The sequence below is a fragment of the Gracilinanus agilis genome, chromosome 3 (genome assembly GCF_016433145.1).
Source record: "Gracilinanus agilis isolate LMUSP501 chromosome 3, AgileGrace, whole genome shotgun sequence".
NCBI lineage: Eukaryota > Metazoa > Chordata > Mammalia > Didelphimorphia > Didelphidae > Gracilinanus > Gracilinanus agilis.
Genome location: NC_058132.1, coordinates 73620212 through 73641741, shown reverse-complemented (window position 1 = coordinate 73641741; position 21530 = coordinate 73620212). Strand labels below are relative to the sequence as shown.

Here is a 21530-nt window from a genome sequence, read left to right as displayed (position 1 = left end):
GAGTTGATCACATGCAGTCCTAGGAAGGAGTGGCCTTGAGTGAGTTCCCACTCGATTTTATATAACTTTCCTGGGAAAGGGATAATGGTAAATGAGATGAGGGTAAGGTATTTGTATCCCTCTAAGGCATCAAATACTGCTTTATTTGGTGAGGAAACAAAGAAAGGTCATGGTGGACTGGTGGATTCTCATATGGCTCAGCAAACCCAAACTCACACAAACCGCCTCACACATTCTTATTTTACTTTCTAGAACCAGCATATTCATCTCCAACACTGCCCCTAATTTCCTCTGGAGAATGAGTCTGTTCTCTCTCCAATTATAGATTAATTTTCAGAGGCTGTTATTTTTCCTTCTGAAATCAGCTTAAATATTGATCTGTTCTTTGGTCTTTGAAATATAAAATTCTGGCCTCAATAAAATACATTTATTTCAAAGCTCGATGATAGCAATGGGAGAGGAGAGACAGGCTTCACACAGAGTAAAAGGCTTTTATTCCTCTGCTGAGTTTCTTTCCACTATCACCCATTCTGCCAAATCTTATCCCCTCCCCCAGAATCATCTGCATAACTGATGGAGCACTGAGTGTTAATCACTCACTAAATATCAGTGGTGTCAATGACCTCTTAAAAGATCTGAGAATGACTCCGTGACCTGTCTAGCCTTGGGTGTCAACTTTTAAACTCAAGACTGAATGTGAAGTGGATGACAGGTAAAGGGGAAGTGATGTCCTTCCTTTACTAGCCATGTCTAAGATTGTACAATTAGGTCCCATTTATCCCAATTAAAAGGGGAAGACAGAATCAGTGCCTCTTACCTAATGACAAAGGAAACTATCTCTGGGGACTTACAGAGGATAGGGGGGCCATCGACTGGGACAGGTTTAATGTCTGAGTGACTTTAGGGAATGTCTACTGCTGTGATTCAGGTGACTATCATTGTCCCTCTCAATATATTTTCCTGCCAAGAATCAATTTGTCTTCTGGTCTTCTAAGAAGCCTAAGGTGACGGGTTTCTTCCCTCTGTTTACTTCAGCATCACAAGTAAAATCCCTTCCTCCCATCTGATGAACACACTATACAGTCAATTACCTGCTTGAAGCAATGGGTAGGCGCTGGGATGGAACATGTTTCTTTTAGGTATTTGTCCCAGGTGAAATGACCTGCAGAGGAAATAAAAATCTCTAGCATATTTAACTCTCAAAAAAAGTAACCCTGCAAGTCTTTAACTGGGGACATGTATGCTCCTGCATACTCATGCTAGTAATTGCTTCCAGAGAATAAAGCTTGCTTTCAATTCCAGTTATAAGAACCATATTCTCCTGGATGGACAACATTCAGCCAAGGAACTGGGAAATGAACTTTCTGCACCGAAATCAAGATGGACCTCTGTGGCTAGAGTGTATCTAAGGCAATGGCTTTCTTAATGTGGTCTGGGGATCACCTGAGTACTCCAAGTCATCTCCAAAATGGCCCAAATGTAAGGGCCACCAACAAGGTTCTCAGCCAACACAGGGATAAAAGAAAAGAGATAGGACCTATTTACTCTGAGTGACTCAACTACAGTAAATGCACTAATGATAGTCTTAAGAACATTCAATAGCTCCTGCAACACTGGCAATACTATTACCAATTTAGATGAGAAGTGTGGCAGTGAGATGGTACAATCCCAAATCTGGACAGAACCAAAAGAGGCATGGGATGGAAGGGCCCAAGAGAAGGGGAGTGGTAGCTTGGAACTTCTGGAAGAAGTAGATCAAACATAATGTTCTCTTTGGCCTCAGTTTCTGCAGTGCTATCTTTTCTTTGCTCTATCAGAAGTTTAACTCTTGGAGTCTTACCACCCTGATGCCTAAAATGACAAGGACTGAATAATATATAGTCAATTAGGTAGGTTAGTGTTAGCTCAAGAGGACTTTATTTGGTTGTCTTTCCCTACAGTTGTCCATTGCTCCAAGGTTAAGATCAGTCCTGGAGACAAAATGAAGTGTTAAGTAATGAACTGGCATTCAAGGACAATATCAGAGATAAAGTTAGACAAAAACAAACTACTTCCCTTGCTGGAATAGGAGAACTCACTGAGTTTTTTTCTTCTAAGACCAAGCCACCTCCAAATACCCACCTTGAGGTGTCCCCAGGATGGAATGAGGAAGTTTCCAGGGGAGGCAGAAGTAGATTCAGGGCACCCCTCACAAAATAAACCAATACTGTAGTAAAGCAGCATCAAGCACCCTTTGGGCCAAGCAAAAACACTAGATGCTAGGAATAAAAATGAGTCACTGAATAATGCAATCTAAATCATTCCAAAAATGATGCCAAGACTTTATACACTATTGACTTTATAGCTTCTGCCTTAACACTGGTCCCTTTCCCACTATTTTCAACCAAGCCAAATGGATCTGGACAGGAATCACATATTAAGTCCTGAACCATTTCATGAACTCGTCACCAATTAGTCATCTGTACTGGACAGTTAGACCACAGGGTAAATGAAGTGGGTGTGTCCTCAAGACAAGGATTTAAAGAGCTGATTGGATTTAAGACAGAGGCAGTTCCCAGCTGAGGGGGCCCTAGGGTAAGTAGCCTGAATACATTTTATCACTATCTGCTGTCACGGAAAGGCAGGCGGAAACAATAAAAAAAAAAAGTGATTCTCCCCACCCCCAACCCCCCCAAAGAGGCTAATCCTTACAAATGAGGGATTTGGTGGAGTGTCTGTGAGCTGACCAGACCATGACTCTGGAGGGTTGGCTAGCTCAGACTTGGGTAATTGCTTGTATTAGCTTGTGTCCTGATGAACAGCACCCAAGAGATTCTGGTTTTCAAGTAATTATGGAAGCAGCAGGGGTGCCACAATAATTAGAGTCAGTTACAGTTTGTTACTCCACACCTCTATGGCTTTAATCAATTGCCATGTGATGATGGGGATGGTCCAGAAACCTCAGACCTTCCAGTTCCTTGGGGTTCTCCATTACAATCTAAGAGAAAAAAGTGCTGCTCCCATTTTTAAGATCATATCAAGCACTGTGTAGGTTAGAACAATTGCATTAAAACAATCTAATAATAACTTCAAATCTAATAATAACTTCCATGGATAGCACAAGTATTATTATTTCTACTTTGTAAATATGGAAACTGAGGCTCAGACAGGTAGGTAAAGTGAGTTACATATAGCTGCTCAACTAGCGTCAGAACTAGGACTCAGAGTCAAGTCCAGATTAATATAAAACTTTTATCATCCAAGACTTGATCTTGTATCACTAGTAAAAACACCTAAAAGATCATTTTAAACAAAAATTTTTTCAGGCACTTACTATGTGCCCAGCATGACACTAGACACTATATATTTCTAGCATTCTACTAGACAAAATGGGATACAAAAGGTGTAGGAAACATGCATCCTACCCTCAAAGAGTTCACGTCTAAATAATATGTGTGAAAGTACTCTAAAAAAGTAAGAATTCCTATAAAAATTAAAAAAAATGATGTCTCTATATTCTACATGAGCAAAGAATTATCTTTTTCAGCAGAGGTAATGATGTCTCCAGTGTAAAGAATACACAACAAATGTAATAAGAAATAGCCACACAAATGAGCCTCAGTCCAAGGTCCAGAAAAGCTGAGCCACAAAAAAGAAATGAGGTTTGGGGCAAAATAAGAACTTTTAACAAAAATCTAAACATGTGAACCCAAAGCACTCATATAACCATATTAAAGTATGAGGTTGAGAAAATTCTTTGAAGTTCATCTTGTTCAATGCTTTCAACCAAAGCCAAGAATCACGGAATCTCAGAGCTTGAAAGGATCATCTGTCCAGGGGTCGGCAACCTTTTTGGCCATGAGTGCCATAAATGCCACGTTTTTTAAAATGTAATTTCATGAGAGCCATATAGTGCTCACAGTGCTGCTCCTGTAACGGCGCCTGAAAAAAAAATTGACTTTATGGCTCCTGCAGAAAGAACCTAATTGGCTCGAGAGCCATATGTTGCCGACCCCTGATCTAGTCCAAGCCATACCTGAATTATAATAGGGCTTGCTCTAATATTCACCAACAAGTGATCAGTCCCTTTCATATATCTCTAATAGCTATTCATTCAGTTTCTGTCTGAATACTTCTAGAGACAGAAAGTCTGACAACAAAATAGTCTCTTCCATTGTTCATTAATTAGAGTTAATTCACTTACAAAAATCAAACACCACTTGATATTTATAGAATGTGTATCTCATCGAAAGGGTAAGCAATGATGGCATCAATGCCAGGAAGAAGTTGGAATAGTAATTCATACCTGCCCACTTTATGTCAATGCTAAATAAGCAAAATCTCATCTTTTTCCAATTGGGGATTAGATGAGAAAACTTTCTATTTCATAGGACTACTCCAGTGGGAATTTTAACCCAATCCCTTCCCATTCGAAAGTCTGAAATGGCTACCACTAAACTAGTCAAAGGATTGAAGCCCCTTGTCAAAATGCTAAAACCACAATAACAATGTCTCCAAAGGGAAATTAAGTGAGAAAAACTGAAAACTGAGCATTATGGGATGTGTATAGGCTTAGTTAAGGGATTCAGGAGAGCTAGCAACCAGAAGCCCTATGTTCAAGTTCCAGGTCTGTCATTTTACTAAAGATGTGACCTTACGGGGCAGCTGGGTGGCTCAGTGTATTGAGAGCCAGGCCTAGAGATAGGCGGTCCTAGGTTCTAATTTGGCCTCAGATACTTCCTAATAGTGTGACCCTGGGCAAGTCACTTAACCCTAATTACTTAGCCCTTACCACTCTTCTGCTTTGGAGCCAATACACAGTATTGATTCCAAGACAGAAGGTAACGGTTTAAAAATAAAATAAAATGATGAATTTTGTGTTCCATCTATTTTTATATGCTGCCATTCTGGCCATACTACCTAAATTATTGCATCTAACTGGTCCTCTTGTTGGCAAAAAAGCAGAGAACAAAGAAGAGTTCAAGCTGTGAGGATTTAAATGTCAACCTTAGAACAATGAATAAGCATTTAAGTGCCCATTATGTGTCAGGCAAAGTACTAACTGCTAGGAACACAAACACAACAACATATATATCACATGAATACACATATATAAGATATATATGTGTACATATATATGATAAGAACACAAGGTAGTTTTATGAGAGGGCATTAGCAGCTAGAGTGGAGGGGGAAACAGTCAGGAAAGGCTTCTTCTGATAGAAGATGATGCTTAGCTGAATCTTGAAGGAAACCAAATATTAAGAAGAGGTGAAGTTAAAGAGAGTCTATCCCAGGAATACAGAATAGCCTGTGCAAAGAAAGAGAGATAGGATAAGAAGTGTTATATGTGAAGAACAGCAAATAGCACATTAAAAAAGCATATAAAAAACTATAATATAATGTGGAAAATAAGTGTGTAAGAGAATTATAAGCTGCTGGAAGAATTCACTGGAAGGAAAGGAAGAGGAGAGTTAGTGTAGGGAAAGGTGAGATAGCATGAAACATAGTCTAGGAATGGTGACTGATTCTGTTTGGCTAGATTTTAGAGTATATAAACAACACCTACAGAGTTAGAACAGAATTGTGGAGATTTCGAATAACAAGACAAGGAGTTTGAATTTAAGTTGTAAGGCAATAGGAAGCCTCTGAAGGTTTTCTGAGCAAGGAAATAATGTATACATTCTGTGTACTAGGAAGATTAACTTAACAGTGGTATATAAGATGGACTTGTAAGAGACTAGAAGCACACTGAGTGGTTAGATGGTCATGGATGGAAAGGGCCTGGGTCTGGTTTCCAATTCTGCTCTAACCATGCAACTTTAGGCAAGTTATTTCATCTATTTGGGCCTCAGTCTCTCTTTCTATGAAATGAGAGGGTTAAACTAGATAACTGCAAACTCCATTCCAACTCTAAATCTTTAATCTAATTAACTAGTTAAGGTGAAAGGTAATGAAGTAAGCCCTCACAACTGTGGAAAGAATAGAAATAGAAAAGAGAAGAGAAATTAAAGCTCTACAGATGTAGAATCCATAGAATTTGGCCATGGTTCAGAGGAAGAGGTAGGAATCAGATGGCTCTATTTTAAGTGTGGATAATTAGGAGGCTGGCATTGCCATTAATGGAATAAGACAGTCAAAAGCAGGTTTTGGGGGAAGAGATAAAGAATTTGACTTTTTATTTGCTTAGGTGTAGGCCATCATGCCTTGATAATGTATCTTTTCCTAAAATTTTCAATACCATAAACTCCACAAGGCCATGAACTAAGGCCAAGTGTGATAAGTGACTTGCCCATGAGTGAGCAAAGGTGGGATTGGAAGCCAGTTCCTCCTGATTGCAACACTTGACATGGTGCTGTGAAGCTGGCAGGGACTACCCATGTTTTAGATGAGGGAATAAAGTTTAGGGCAGCTAAGTGATCTGTCTGAGGTTGTATAGCTATTAAATGTCAGAACTAAGGTTCTAATCCGTGCTTCTTAGCTCTAGGATTGGCACTCTTTCTATTGCACTGCAGGTGTATAAGTTATAGGGTGAGGGGTTTTAGTTTGATATAAGAAAAACTAACTGACCCAGTGGGCATGTACTACTCTCTGATACACTAAGTTTCCCATTAATATAGATCTTCAAGTGAGAGTTGGGTGACTACCTGTCAGGGATATCATGCTAGGAATACAGGTTAGATGCATTTGATCTCTGAAGTTAGACTCCATTCTGAGTATATAATTATGTGATTTGAATGTGAAGTAAAAAGGGGAATTGATTTACAGTCAGGTTTGGATCCCACTTCTGAAACTGCCTTTCCTTTATGTCTGAGATTGATCAAGGTTTTAGCTTTCCCACAGAATAGCTGGCTAGTCTTGGTCTTGCTCCACAACATACCTGAGGCCTAGAATAACAGAACCTCAGAGTAAGGAGGATCTATAGAACATAGAATATGAGAGCTGCAAGCTATCTTAGGGATTTTCTACTCCAATCCCCTCAATTAATGGATAAAGTCATTGAGGGTAAGAGAGTAGAAGGGATCTGTCCATGGTCTCACAGAGCCCATTTGTGCCAAAAGCAAGACTAAAGGTCATGCTTTCTAGTAACCTGGTAAGTTTCCCACTGTCATGCTTCCTCTCTTCTAATTTCTAATGGCTCAACCATACATAACCTTAAGGCAGCCTCGAAGAATGGAAAAACTGCTGGTCTCAAAGTTGGCAAGAGCTAGGTTCAAGTCCCACCTCTGACATAGACTGGCTATGGGGCCTTGAGAGGGTCATTAAATATCTTTGTGTCCTATCCAACTAAGACTAGATATCCCTCCAAAACTAGAGGGAATTTGTCCCCAGAAGCCTCTTACATCAATGAAAGTAAAGATCTATTAACACACATACACACAAATATACAGCAATGAATGTTTTAAAGAGGAAGTGGGAGAAATTGGTTACAATAAATTATAAAGAAATTGTGATCTGTGTTTAGGGCTTTAACAAGGTTTCATGTATTATGAACTGTTTTCATTTAGTGTAGTTATCACCAATCTGGAAAACAACAAGGCACATTTAGTTGTACTAATGAAACAGGAATATGGATCTTGCACAGCCCCAAACTCAATTAAACTTCATGACCTACCTTTTCTCTGACCTTCCTCTGCATGTCCTGTACAACAAAAAGCAGCCTGTGACAGTAGGGTAACTTAAGGGACATTCTTATAGGAAATGAAAAGAACAAATGTTTTCCTGTTAGTGCTCTAGGGAGGGTGCAAACGGGGAAAGCTTTTGTGACAGTGGTCTTCCTAGCAAAAAACACTTCCAGTTATGTTCTCCAATGATTTTCCAATAGATCTGTTATGATAAACAATCTTCTTCCCAACTGTATGTGTATGTGTAAACTGTATGTTTACATTTACATGTAAAGTTTTTTGCTTAAAAACGAACAGGTAATATTTGTAAAGCCCTTAAAGTTGTAAAGAATTATATAAATCATAGCTATATTATTATTGTTATGAGCAAGTACTCTTTCATATATGTTAGATATAAATGTAGACACTACTAGGGTAGTCATTGCTAATTTGAGATGGAATAGAACTATACTGAGAGAAGAGTAGACTCTGGAGGTCATGATTACTGTCTCCTAATAATGCAAATAATAATAATAATAATTGGGGGGGGGTTCCATGAAAGTAAAAAACCGTTTGTTCTGCTTGGCTCAGGTGGCAGAACTAGGAGCAATAAATGAAAGCTATTAAAGCAGCTTTAGGATATCAAGCAAAACTTACAAGTAAGAAGCATGGTTCAAAATTGAAGTGGGCTACTTATAGAGGTGTGAGTTCCACATGACACAAGATTTTCAAGTTGTGGGATGTCTGAAAATTTGTCAGGTATAATACAGAGAGATTCTTGTTAATATACACATAAAAGTTAGACTAGATATACATTGTGCATCTTCAAAAGTACTGTATCAATTTGAGTTATTATTATAAAAAACCTTGAGACCTCTTTCAACCCTGAGATTTTTTTGATCCTGTGCTTCTATGAAGACAGAACAAGAACAACTTAGTACATTGGTGATTAGGGGAAAGAAACATGGGATGGTACTTCTTTCAAGTCATTGCTGAGACTGGGCTGTCCAAAGAAGAAGAATTGATTCCTGTTATGAATAATCTGAGTGATCCAAAATTCAAGTAGATGTTATAACCTAACATGTGTCCATGAAATTAAGAATTTATTAGCTATTTTATAGCTAATAAAATTAGCTAATAAAAAGTGATGAGATATTTATAAAGTTGCTAATATTCATATACTATTTAGGGCTAATGGTAGAGTAACACAGGAAAAGCCATAATGATACTTTGATCCCCCTCATCCTTTTGGTCTATATACCAAAGAGAACCTTAGGGCAGGATAGGGGATGAGGAGGTGATGGGGAATGTGAAGACTATTTATCTTTTTATAAAGAAATAGGCTACAGATGATCACAAGTTTCTAAAGCACTAAGAAAGATCAGTATCCCATAACATCATCTTCTTTTTTAAAACCCTTATCTTTTGTCTTAGAATCAATACTCTGTATTGGTTTCAAGGGAGAAGAGTGGAAAAGATTAGGCAATGGGGGTTAAGTGATTTGCCCATGGTCACATAGCTAGGAAGTTTCTCAGGCCAGATCTGAACCCAGGACCTCTGGCCTCTAGGTATAACTCTCAATCCACTGAGCCACCTTGCTGCCTCCCTCTCCCATCTTTTTTATTTGAGCTAATGAAATTCCACTAAAGGTGTTTGGCTTCTCATTTTAAGCACAAGAAAATAATAAGAAAAGTAAATGAATATAAGTTAATGGAAACAAATTGATCAAGCAAAAGTGGAAGTCAGTAAAGAGATGATCAAGAGTCAGAAAAGGAATGCTCTGAGTAAAAGCTGTAAAATAAAACATTTAAAAATCTATTAAGAGAAAAATGTACTCATTTATCTATTCTTCAAAATGATTTGGCATAAAGAACATATGTTGCTGAGCAGAGACTTGAGTTCTAATCCTTGCTTTGTGACCTCTGGAAAACCATTTGACTTTTGGAGGCTTCAGTTGGTAGTGACTTTCTAGACTCAAATTCTATGATTTGGTGCTTCTAATCACTTTAGATCAAACAATTAATTCACTGTGGAATAAATTATTGGAACAAGTTACACAATAATTGTTCAGACCCTTTACCTCAGTAGTTTTTGTAAATATACTTTGAAGAGACTAAGGGGGTTTCTAAGGCCCTTAACAAGCCTAAATTCTGCTAACTTTTGAAATAACTCCAAAGAAAGAAAAAAATAACTTATGTGAAAATATTTATAGTCATTCTACAATAGGAAAAGTCTCCAAACTTGACAATGGAAGAATGGCTAAATAAACAATGGTATAACAGATACTATCAAACTATTAAACTTGCCAAGTCTCTTGATTATGCTGATACCTAGAAATGAAATTCTGAAATAAAGTTAATTGAAAAAGGAGAATGCCAAATATTATCTACATATACAGATTACAACTTTTATCAGTTCTTTGCTATCAAGTAGAGAAGACTATAAGCATTTTTATGGGGGAAAAAAGACCATGAACAATTAATAGGGCAAAGTTGTCAGTGTCTTTTGTATATATTAAGGCAGTTTTTGACATTGAGAAGGTATTTATTAAGTTATCACATTAAGGAGCACAGAAAATAACTTTTCAAAATATAACTAGTTCCCTTTGTTTTCTTCCCCGAGGTAAATTTCCAGTCTGAGAAATTACCAGAGTATCAGTCAATTGTTACCCATTTTGGATAATTCTCTCATATGACCATAGCACTTAGATCCTATGATTTAAATTGTATACATGGGAAGGGATAGTCCAGTCTCATCATTTTACAAATGAGTAAACTAAGGCCCCTAAGTGACTTGCCCAAGGTCACAAAGTTAGAAAGCAACAAAACCAATATTTGAACCCTGATCCAAATACAGTACTCTTGGCATTAACAATACACTGCCTCTCCAATCATTGTTTGCGGGGATCTAAAGGGCTGCCTGCTATATCTATTTCTAAGTTTACTTCACAGGTTCTCTCTCAAATCAACACTTACCATTAGAAGCCAAAACCCACGTTCAAAAAATCACTTTCTTACCCATAGAGAATGCTGCACACAAAAGGAGAGGCAGTAAATCCCAAACAGAGGTGCCTCAGTATGACTACAGTAAATAATTTCGTATGAGTGAAATAAGAATACACAGCAAGAGAGAGAACCACATCCAAATTCTAGTATATGTGTACTTAAGGGTATAGAAATTCTGGGTCTCAATATGGAGAAAGCCCTTTAGACAAAATAAGGGTATAAAAAGTATGTTGTTATAATTAGTCATGGGATAAAGAATATTGCCAAATATCCTGTGTACTGCCAAGGAGAACTGTTGCTCCAGGACACAATAATCCCACTACTCAATAATCCTGATGCTGGAATCCAGCTAAGCCCAGAGGCATGTAATTGGTTATAGGGAAAATAGTTTCTGATTGTGTCTTATAGTTAGGAATTTAGGAAATTATTTTTGTTAATCACCTGAAGGTAAAATTCTTGGAGCTTAAAACATTTGGAAAGCAAATGTCAGTACTCGAATGTATCATAATCTATTCTTTTAAAAACACCACCAGACCACTCTTTGGTTAAATGCAAGGAACCCTTCATGAAATGTCTGAGTTGACAAAGGGTAGTTCTAGAGCAGGGCCAGAGGCCAGCTCTCAGTCTCTAAGGGGAAGCTGTCCTGCCTACATGATCTACACCATCTGGTTTATCCAATTTAAGAAAATGCTAACTTTGAAATGCTTATAATTGGTGGAATTCAGAAGAGGATAGCAGTACAATTTCAAATGGGACACTATATTATAGCATTCTAAGATAGTGTGCTTTTTTTCATTAAGAGTGTTTTAAAACAGAAAGGGAAAGCCACTTAGTGGCTGCTTCAGACACTCCAATCTGGGAGTGGGGATACTTTTCAATATAAAACCTAGGCAGAACCTGAGGCCCCTAAAATGTGCTGGATCCAGCTGTCTGAGACCAACCTTAAGGTGAATCCCCACTGATGATACCTTAATACTAGGAAGAGGACTTAAAAGTGAACAATGGCTACTACATTAAGGAGCACCTAAGGGACTAAAAATGTAATAGATTCATGCAGATACTTCAATTCAATTCATTAACATTTATTAAGCACCTCCTACATGCCAAGGCACTGTGCTAGGCTACTTGTCTTCATAACATCCAAGAATTAGTAAGGATCAAGGCATTGATGTGCTATTTTTGTTAAATGATGGCTTCTCATTAAGAGCTATTTAATATTTAATAAGGTCGCATTCTCAATTAAAGATGATTTCCAGAAAAGGCCTCAGTTTGGTCCTCAGTGAAATTCTAGAATAGATAATGTGGTGATCACTAGAACACAAAGTGGGTTCACTCCATCATAAACTAACCTCATATTCTTTTCACATGATGCCATCAGATTGCTTGCTTTGGAGAAGCAGTGGAAACAGAATTATTTTGACCTTAGCAAAGCTTCTGATGAAGTTTCCAATAACAGTTTAGTGGATAAAATGTGGGCCGAATGATAATATAACCCCATATATTCACAGATGAATATTATCATATCCAAAATGACTTCAGTTTAGGAGATCTCTAGGGGAGAGTCACATGGTTTTGACCTTCACCCTACTTTTAACATTTTAAGCAATGTCTTGGAAGAAGAAACAGAAAGGATGCTAATTTAATCTACCACCGATGATGAAAGAAAATCTTCTACCATTGATAACAGAATCTTAACTTCAATTTTGACTGGAATACAAAGACCTAACAAGACAGAATTTGACACAGATAAAATCTAAAATCCTGTATTAGACAAAAAACATTGCAGAAGTACTGAAAGGGAAAGCCATTTATTGGCTGCTTCAGGCATTTTGTCTGAATGACAGAAGAGACCAGAATTAGAAGCCATACTTATGGAAAAGGTCCCATTCTCATAAAACTCACTTGACCCATCCATCCCTACTGGCTATTGTTCTACATCTCTCCTCCCTTTTGAGGCCAAACCCCTTGAGGCCAAATTACCTTGGAAAGGTAATTTAAAAAGAGGTACCTTAACTTTTTCCCCTTTCCCTCTCCTCTTAACTCTCTACAGTCAGGCTTCTGTATTCCTCATTCCACTAAAATGGTCTTCTCCAAAGTTCCTAATGATCTCTTAATTGTCAGGTTTAATAGGTCTTTCCTCAATCCTCATCCTTGGTCTTTCTGAAGCCTCTGACTCTTGATCACCATTTTCTCCTTAATACTTTCTTCTCTCTGGGTTTTTGTGATAATACTCTGCCTTTTTTCCCCTCTGAGTCTCCTTCACTCTAATTATCCAGGTCATGGGTAGTAACCAAGGGTGTCCTATAGTGCTATCTTGGGCTCTCTTCTCTTTTCCCTCTATTATATTTCACTTGGTGATCTTATCAGCTCCCATGGATTCAAATAACATTTAATTATTCAGTTCATTTAGGCTGATGATTCTTAAATATTCTTATCACAATATAACCTCTTTGCTGACCCTCCCCCCCCCCCCCAGGGTCACATAACTAGGAAATGTCTGAGGCTGAATTTGAACCCAGATCTTCCTGACTCCAGAAGACCTGGTGATCTATCCACTGTGCAACCTAGCTGCCCTAAAATTATCTTTTCCCCCAAATCAATCCTCCCCTCTTCTGAACTTCCTTATTACTACTGAGAGTACCATTCACCCATACTAGCAACTTCAGAGTTATCCTTGATTCCTCATTCTCCCCACCCTGTCCTCAGCCAAGGCTTATTGATTTTACATACCATCTCTCATATACACTCTTTTCTCTTTTATGACATTGCGATCACCCTAGTACAGGCCATTATCACCTCTTGTCTGGACTACTGCACTGGTTTGCTCATTAGTCTCCCTGATACAAGTCTGTCCTCAAGTCAATTCATCCTATACTCAAGTCCAACCATGTTATTCTTCTAAAAAATAACTTCTTGTGGCTCCCTATCACCTCCAGGATCACATCTGTTTTTGCACTGAAACTCATTCATATCTTAGCTCTGCTATACCTTTCTTGCTTTCTTGTATCTTACATTGTAACCCTCCTCTTCCCCAACCCTCCACTCCACCATGTAATCTGTAATCCAGTGACACTGTTCTTATTGTTTCCCCCATAAGACAGTCCATCTCCTGCCTCTAGGTTTTTTCAATAGCTGTCCTCCATGCCTCTTGGCTTCCCTAGACTCCTTTAAGTCTCAGCTAAAATTCCACCTTCTAAAGCAGGGGTCGGCAACATATGGCTCTTTCTGCAGGAGCCATAAAGTCAATTTTTTTTCAGGCGCTGTTACAGGAGCGCACATTGGAGCACTGTACGGCTCTCACGAAATCACATTTTAAAAAATGTGGCGTTTATAGCTCTCATGGCCAAAAAGGTTGCCAACCCCTGTTCCAAAGGAAGCCATTCCTGGTCCCTTTGAATGCTGGCGCCTTCCCTCAGATGACTATCTCCAATTTATCCTGTAGATGGCTTGTCTGAGCAGTTGTTTACATGTCTCCCCATCAGAGTGTGAGTTCTTTGAAAACTAGGGCTGCTTTTTGCCATTTTTTGGATTCCCATACAGTACTGTGTGTACCTGGCACACAGTGGGCTCTGAATAAATGTTGACTTACTATTTGAACATAAACTCAATTAATCAACAGTGTGATGTACCTATGAAAAAAATCTGATGAAATTATAAACTGCTTTAATTGACATTCAGGGAATAATAATAATATTTATGTAGCTTTGAAGGTTTGCAAAGTGCTTTATCAATATTATCTAATTTGATTCTGACAACCCTCAGAAGTAGGTCCTATTGTTATCCTCCTTTAATAGATAAAGAAACTGGAACAGAGGCTAAATGACAGAAAGGGTCTCACAAGTCATAGGAATGTAATATTCCACTGTATTATGCACTGACCTGACCTATATATAGAACACAACAGCCATTTCTGGGCACGAAATTTCAAGAGGTCCCACTGAAAAATCAAAATATATCCAGAGGTGGACAATGAGGGTGGTAAGGTGCCTACAAACCATATTCTGCTGGCTGGAGAAACTGGATAAAAAGGGGGGGGGGAAGGCTGAAAAATAGAAGATGAGAGAAAGAAAGTCATGGAATTTTAAAGCTGAGAGTGGCTTTAGACATCATCTAACTCAATCAGTTCAATTTACATATGAAGAAACTGAGGCTCAAGATCACAACTACTGACTTTATGGCAGCTACCCTTAAATATTTGAAAGTCTGCCATGTAGAATAGGGAACACATATACTATTCTACTTCAGAAGCTTCATAAGAATCAGTAGGGCAAATTTTGGACAAAAATACCAAAGAGAACTGTTGTCAACTGAACGAGCTATTCAGTAAACTCCTTGTAACTGAGAATATTTAAATAGAGGCCAGAGGTCAGATGACAGATCCCTGTCAGGGATGTGGTAGAAAGGATTCTTTTATTAAATTAGAATTTGGTCAAGAGATGACCTCTCAGTAATCTTTTGACTCCCAGTTCTAATTCCAATTCATCTTGAAATTTGACCCTATATATGATGATGTATGAGGTATATATGATGATTCTATAATATATAAATTATAATTATAATTCTATAATCACAAACCATTTACTCTAACAAAAAGGAATTAAGACTCAGAATCTTTGAAAGTTAAGTCCAGAAATAAATTTTCTATAAATTTTTATTGAAGTTATAGTTCATCTGGATTGTGAATTCAGGCTGAAGATGCCAAATAATTATTGGTCATGTGCTGAGGAATGTTCTAATTAACAAAAAGTAGAGGTTTTTAAAAGGACTTATATAGCATTCTGCATTGCCAAAAGAGATTTAAGTTAACACTTTCCCTCACATGTGCTAAAGAAAAATCTGTAACTTTTTCAATTCACCAATGAAGTGGAAACTTAAGAGCAGTTAGGTGACTTGTTCAGGTCTACAGAAGTGAGTGACCCTGTTGTGATAAGGAATTACCATTCCTCTGAGTCACTTTGGTTCCCTTTGAGGTGGGGGAAGAGGAAGAAGGGGCCTATCTGTCTAGATTCAGTGACTTTTCAAGTATAACTGCTCTGTAGCTCCCATTACTTTGTCAGAAGGAGAAAATACTTTCCATTTTAACTTCACTGAACAACTAAACTACCTTCATTTTCTATTCTAAACTAAATCTAGTAACTACATGTGATGAATATTAATAAATTATCTAAAGCATTTTAGATTTTCATTTTTAGATTTTATTTTGATTTTACAAAGTTCAAGTTAAAGCTTGGTTCTTTCATTGGCTTCTTCAGTTCATATCTAGTTTTTCACCTTAGCAACTTCCATAGGACTGTCTGATATTCATTAGGCCCTGATGGCACATCTAAATAGGTGCATCTACATGCTATCTGAAGGCAGAAAGGATCAAGTCTATAAGTGATAATTATAACAAATGTAGACTACACTAAACGTCAACCTTCTTAAGAGGAGATAATAAAGTTGTAATACTTGAAATATATGAAATACCTGAAATGGAATCAACTGGGACATTAGATTCCTAATTGCTATGTTAATTGTGCAGGGATTTTCAAGAACCCTAAATAGTGAGACCCATGATTTTTAAGTCTTATGCCTGGAAGTTGACATTGAAATGATCAAAGCCATTAAATTTGTTCCTCAAACTCTAGTCCCTTAGTCAAGTCTCTACAATTCACTATCCTGTTTGGAATTGGGAAACATTATTACTTCCAAACAGGCACCTGAGCCAAACACAGAATCACTTCAATTAAAATTACAGGATGGGTGGTCTAATTAAGCTTCTGAAAAAAGACTGTTGTTTCTGCCTGTTTCACTGAATTTTTAATTTTTTGTTTAAATCTTTGGGTAAGTGGGCTCAGAATTCAGGGACCTAATCAACAATGGAGTTAAAAAATGGCTTTTCCTCTTCTTTTCTTTCTTTTTTTTTTGTAAATAGCCCTTGCTTTCTATCTTAGTAACAACTCTAAAACAGAAGGGCAAGAGCTAGGCAAGCAGGTGTAAATGTATTCCCCGGGGTCACACAGCTAAGAATTGAATGAGGCCAAATTTGAACGCAGGACTGCTCATCTCCAGGCTCGGTGTTCTATCCATTGAGCCACCTACCTGCCCTCCAAAATGGCTTAATCTGAATCTTAGTTTGTGGTTTAGATCTGATCAAAATTCTTATTGTGTTTAAGGTAATTATGCCCTCCTTCCCTGACAGCTTTGTTTACCCATTGTGTAGGCTACTGTAACCACTTCCTAATTGGATTTCCTTCCTCCATGAAGGACAAATTGATAGTGCAAATAAACTCCAAGGGACTTCTATTAGGCAAAGGAGAACATGGTACACTTCAGCTTAGTATGAAGTACACTGAATTCTTGGTGTAAGAGGCTTACACATGTTACAACTTCTCTGTTTTATAAAAATGTAGGAGAAATAGCTTACCTAGTTCTAGAATATCAGCAGCTTCTGTTAAAGAAGAGACGTTGCAATATAAGTCAACAAGCCACCACATAAAATAAAATATACAGAGCCTTGCAGAGACAGCCCATTCTTGGCATAGTTAACTAACCATAGTGGGTCATTCATCCCCTTAGATACAACCACATCTTGTGATAATGATATCAAATGAACATCCTCCCTAATCCGCCACTCTCCCTAAACTGGCACCAACATCCCTCCAATTACTCCAAACATCAGAATGATCTTCCTTCTTTATCACTCCTACAACTAATCATTTGCCAAACCCTGTCATTTTCATCTATATAATACCTCTTGCATCTGCCCTTTCTTTCCACTACCACTGCAACCTCCCCAGTTCAGGCCCTCATCTCTTCTTGATTAGTCTGCTCTAATAGCCTTCTAACTGGACTTGCTACCTTTCCATTCTTTCTTTATATCCCTTCTAATTCTAAATTTATAAGCCCATGAGCCTATCAATTTCAACTCATCCTTTCATGCTTGAGTAATACACTGCTTAAGTGATCTTCACAATTCAGTCCTCTGACTATGCCACTCCTACTCAAAACCTTCAGTAGCTCCCCAATATTAAATGAAAAAAGTATAAAATTATTTTGGCATTTAAGGCTATCTATAATATGTTCTCAATTTCCCTAAACTCAAGTTCCTCTTCCCTTTTATGTTCTCTATATTCCAGGCAAACTAGACTTCTCTATGTTCTACCTCTTTCTCAAATCTCCATGCCATTGCTTATGCTGGCTTATACTTGGAACAGATTTCTACTTTCATTCAAGGATTTCTTTCAAGGATTAAACCAGTCACAACCTCCTCCACAAAGCCTCCATGAACCCCAATAAGAAAAGTGGTTATTCCCTACTTGAATTTCTCATGACATTTTGCACCTTCACTTTTGCATTTATCTTTTTCCCTTATAGCACAATTATGTGTGAACATTTCAATTCCCAATATTAGATCATATTTACTTGAGAGAAGGGCCTTTGTCAAGTCTATATGTGCATGCCCAACATTAGCACAGGGGCTGGCACAAAGTAAGACCTTAACAAATATTTGATGAATTGAACTAACATTTCAAAGGTTCATAGATATTCCATAGGATAGGTAACTGGAAGCAGTGAAGGAGATTTTCTTACCTTGGAACTGGGATGTGGGCTCTGATGGGCGGCCATATTTGTGCTTTCTACCATCTTTCCAGTCTATTGCTATGGGAAAAGAGAAAGTATACAAATGAAAAAGAAACTCAAAATACATAGGATTTAGAATTGGAAGAGAATGAAAGATCATTTAGTCCAACTTCCTCACTTTACAGATGTGAAAACTAAAGGCCAGAGAAAGTAAGGGGCTTGTCCAAGGTCCCAGAAGTAGTAAGTAGTAGAGCTAAGAATCACTCCACCTCAACATACAATTATGCTTTACTTTAAACAAAGCTACTATCTAAATATTCAAACAACCAAAAGATAAAAATAAGAGCTACTTAGTCAAAAGGGGTCTAGAGGATTCATCAGAAAATTCTTTTAGTTTCCTAGGGTATATAAATTATAATTCAAAATATCAATATTTGATTTATATAAAACTTTTCAGAAATTCATCTCCTATGAAAGGAAGCATACATGAAATAATCACAGAATGCTTATCCTTCTGAACTTCGTATAGTGGTATGTATCTCACTAATATGAGAGCTTTCTAGCATGAAGATAATCAACCCAATTCACTGTGAGTTCCAGAAGGCCAAGACTATTTTTTCCTTTCTATCTCTGTGTTTGGCATATAATATAGGTGCTTAATAAATGCTTGCTGACTTGACCTTATATTCAATCAATAAACAAAATAGTACCTTTATCTAACTGTAGGCAATGTGCAAAAGTGGAGTGGTACAACGGAATTTGGACTTGGAAAATCTGGGTTCAAATTCTGTCTCTGTTGATTGACTCAAGGTGTCACCTTAGACAAGTCTCTTTTCCTCTCAGGGGATGTTTCCTCCTCTGTAAAAGGAAGGGGCTACACTAAATGATCTTTTAAGTTCCTTCTAGTCCCCAACTGTACTCTTATAGTCTTTTTCCCAGTAATACTCAGATCTCTTGAGGTCAAGGCTCCCTTAAGACAGAAGTTGACAGTGTTAGCTAACTTGCTGCCTCTACTCCCATTGAGAAGAATCCAATGACAAAACTGAACCTAAATTAATAACCTTTCTCTACCAATTCAAAACTTAAAGGATCTTTGATTTATTGATATAGTTGATCCCTCTACCCCATATAGTCAATCCTCTTATGAAATGCTGTAACAAAAAAAAAAATCAACACATGTTGATCAATCTGCTGTGCTGTAGAGACCCCTGGATTAGGAGATGGGAGACCTGTGTCCTAGCCCTGGTTCTATCACCAATTTCCAATGTGATCTTAGGGAAGTCACTTTTCCCTCCGTGCCTCAATTTCCTTCTCTGTCAAATGGATTAGGAGATCCCCAAGGACCTTTCCAATTCTAACATTCTTTATTCTCCATTTGTAGAGACAAAGCCCTCACACTAAAATAGATTTTTAATTTTTAACATTCAACAATATCTGCTTATTAAAAGAAAAGAATATTTTAGAGAGATGGGCTTTTAATCTCTGCAAGCTAAACACTTAAGACTATATTTCACATTTCATATTTCTCATACATACTATCTACAAAAACTTTTGAAATTATCCATAATATGAGCAATTATATGGTCAGAAATCTGGTTCTGAAATCATGAAAAATACCGCGACAATGTTCTAGTGGAGAACTTTGGAAATATCTCATTTTATTTGCCACATTTATTTACCATATGGAGAAGAGAGCAGGTTAACAGAATGAGCCAAGGACTCCACATGAGAATATAATGCATATACCAAGATAAGCACCAAACAGACATATTATTTAGATAAAAATATATCAGAGGAGTAAAGACAAAATTACCTGTCAGATCAGTAGAGAGGGGAAGAGTTCATGACCAGACAAGGGATAGAGATGATCACAGAAGAAAAAATGGACAATTTTGATTACATAAAATTAAAAAGCCTTTGCACAAACAAAACAATACAGCTAAAATTAGAAGGGAAACAGTTAACTGGGGAAAAAAATCTTTGCACTAAATTTTTCTGATAAAGGTCTCATTTCTAACATATATAAAGAACTGATTCATATTTATAAGAATACTCCAATTGATAAATGGTCAGAGAATATAAACAGGTGGTTTTCAAAGGAAGAAATCAAAACTTTCAACAGTTGCATGCTTCAAATCACTATTAATTAAAGAAATGCAAATTAAACAATTCTGAGGCTCCACCTTACACTTATTAGTCTGGCAGAGATGATAAAAAAGAAAAATGTCTATGTTGCTGAAAAACTGTTACCTTAATAAACTGTCAGTACAATTGTGAATTAGTCCAGCTATTCTGGAAAGTAATTTGAAACTAAGTTCAAAAGGTTACTAACCTGTGAATAACCTTTGTCCCAGTGATACCATAACTAGGCCTTTTATATCCCAAAAGAGAACAAAGAAAGAGGAAAAGGAGCCATTATGTACAAAAAATATTTATAATAGCAAAGAACTGGAAACTTAAGGTGCCCACCAGTTGGAGAATATCTAAAGAAATTATGGTATGTAAAAGTAATGTAATACTACTGTGCTATAAGAAATGATCAAAGGGATTGTTTCAAAGAAACCTCAGACGGTTGTATGAACTGATGCAATATAAAGTGAGCAGAAACAGGAGAACAATTTATACAACAATGACAACACTGTAAAGACAAACAACTTTGAAAGACTTAAGAACTCTGATTAGTGCAATGGCCAACCATGCCCTAATGGTATCAATGAAGAAGTATGCTATCCACCTCCAGAAAAAAAGGTAATGATTGATACAAGATGCAGAATGAAGCACTAATTTTTAGACATTGCCACTGCAGACTTTTGTTTTATATGATTATTCATATTTGTTACAAGAGTTTTGCTTTTCTATTTTTTTCTTTCTCAATGGTACCCAAAAATTAAGGGAGGGAGTTGGGAGAGGGAGAGAAAATAAATGCTTATTAATTTTTTTAAATCTGGAAAAAGAGCAAAGTGAGCAGAACCAGGAGAACAATTTGTACAATAACAATGTTAAAAGAATATGCTAAAAGACTTAAGGATTCTGCCCAGTGCAATTACCAACCATGATTCTAATGTATTGAAGATGAAGCACACCACTCACCTCCTGATAAAGAGGAGATTGATTCAAGACACAGAATGAGATATATATTTTTGGACATAGCCAATGTGGGAATTTGTTTTTGCTTTACTATGTATATATGATAAAAGAGGTTTTCTTTTTTTCAATGGGGGGGTTTAGGATAGGAGGGAAAGGGGCTTAGGGGTAGGTTCCCCCCCAAAAAAAAAGGAATAAGAAAAGGAGAAAGGCAAGGGGAGGGGGGAGAGAGAGAGAGAGAGAGAGAGAGAGAGAGAGAGAGAGAGAGAGAGAGAGAGAGAGAGAAAGAGAGAGA

At 37.4% G+C, this 21530-nt stretch overlaps 1 protein-coding gene across 1 annotated transcript in view; it reads right to left on the bottom strand.

Moving 5' to 3' along the window:
- The window catches only part of SCMH1 (Scm polycomb group protein homolog 1), a 130288-nt gene that overhangs the window by 104054 nt on the left and 4704 nt on the right, over positions 1-21530 (bottom strand). Inside the window, exons 2-4 of the mRNA XM_044667986.1 lie at positions 18161-18229; positions 16995-17018; positions 1092-1162 (exon numbers count right to left, since the gene is read on the bottom strand). Of these exons, the coding sequence (XP_044523921.1) occupies positions 1092-1162; positions 16995-17018; positions 18161-18229 (164 nt within the window). The remainder of the gene's footprint in view (positions 1-1091; positions 1163-16994; positions 17019-18160; positions 18230-21530) is intronic.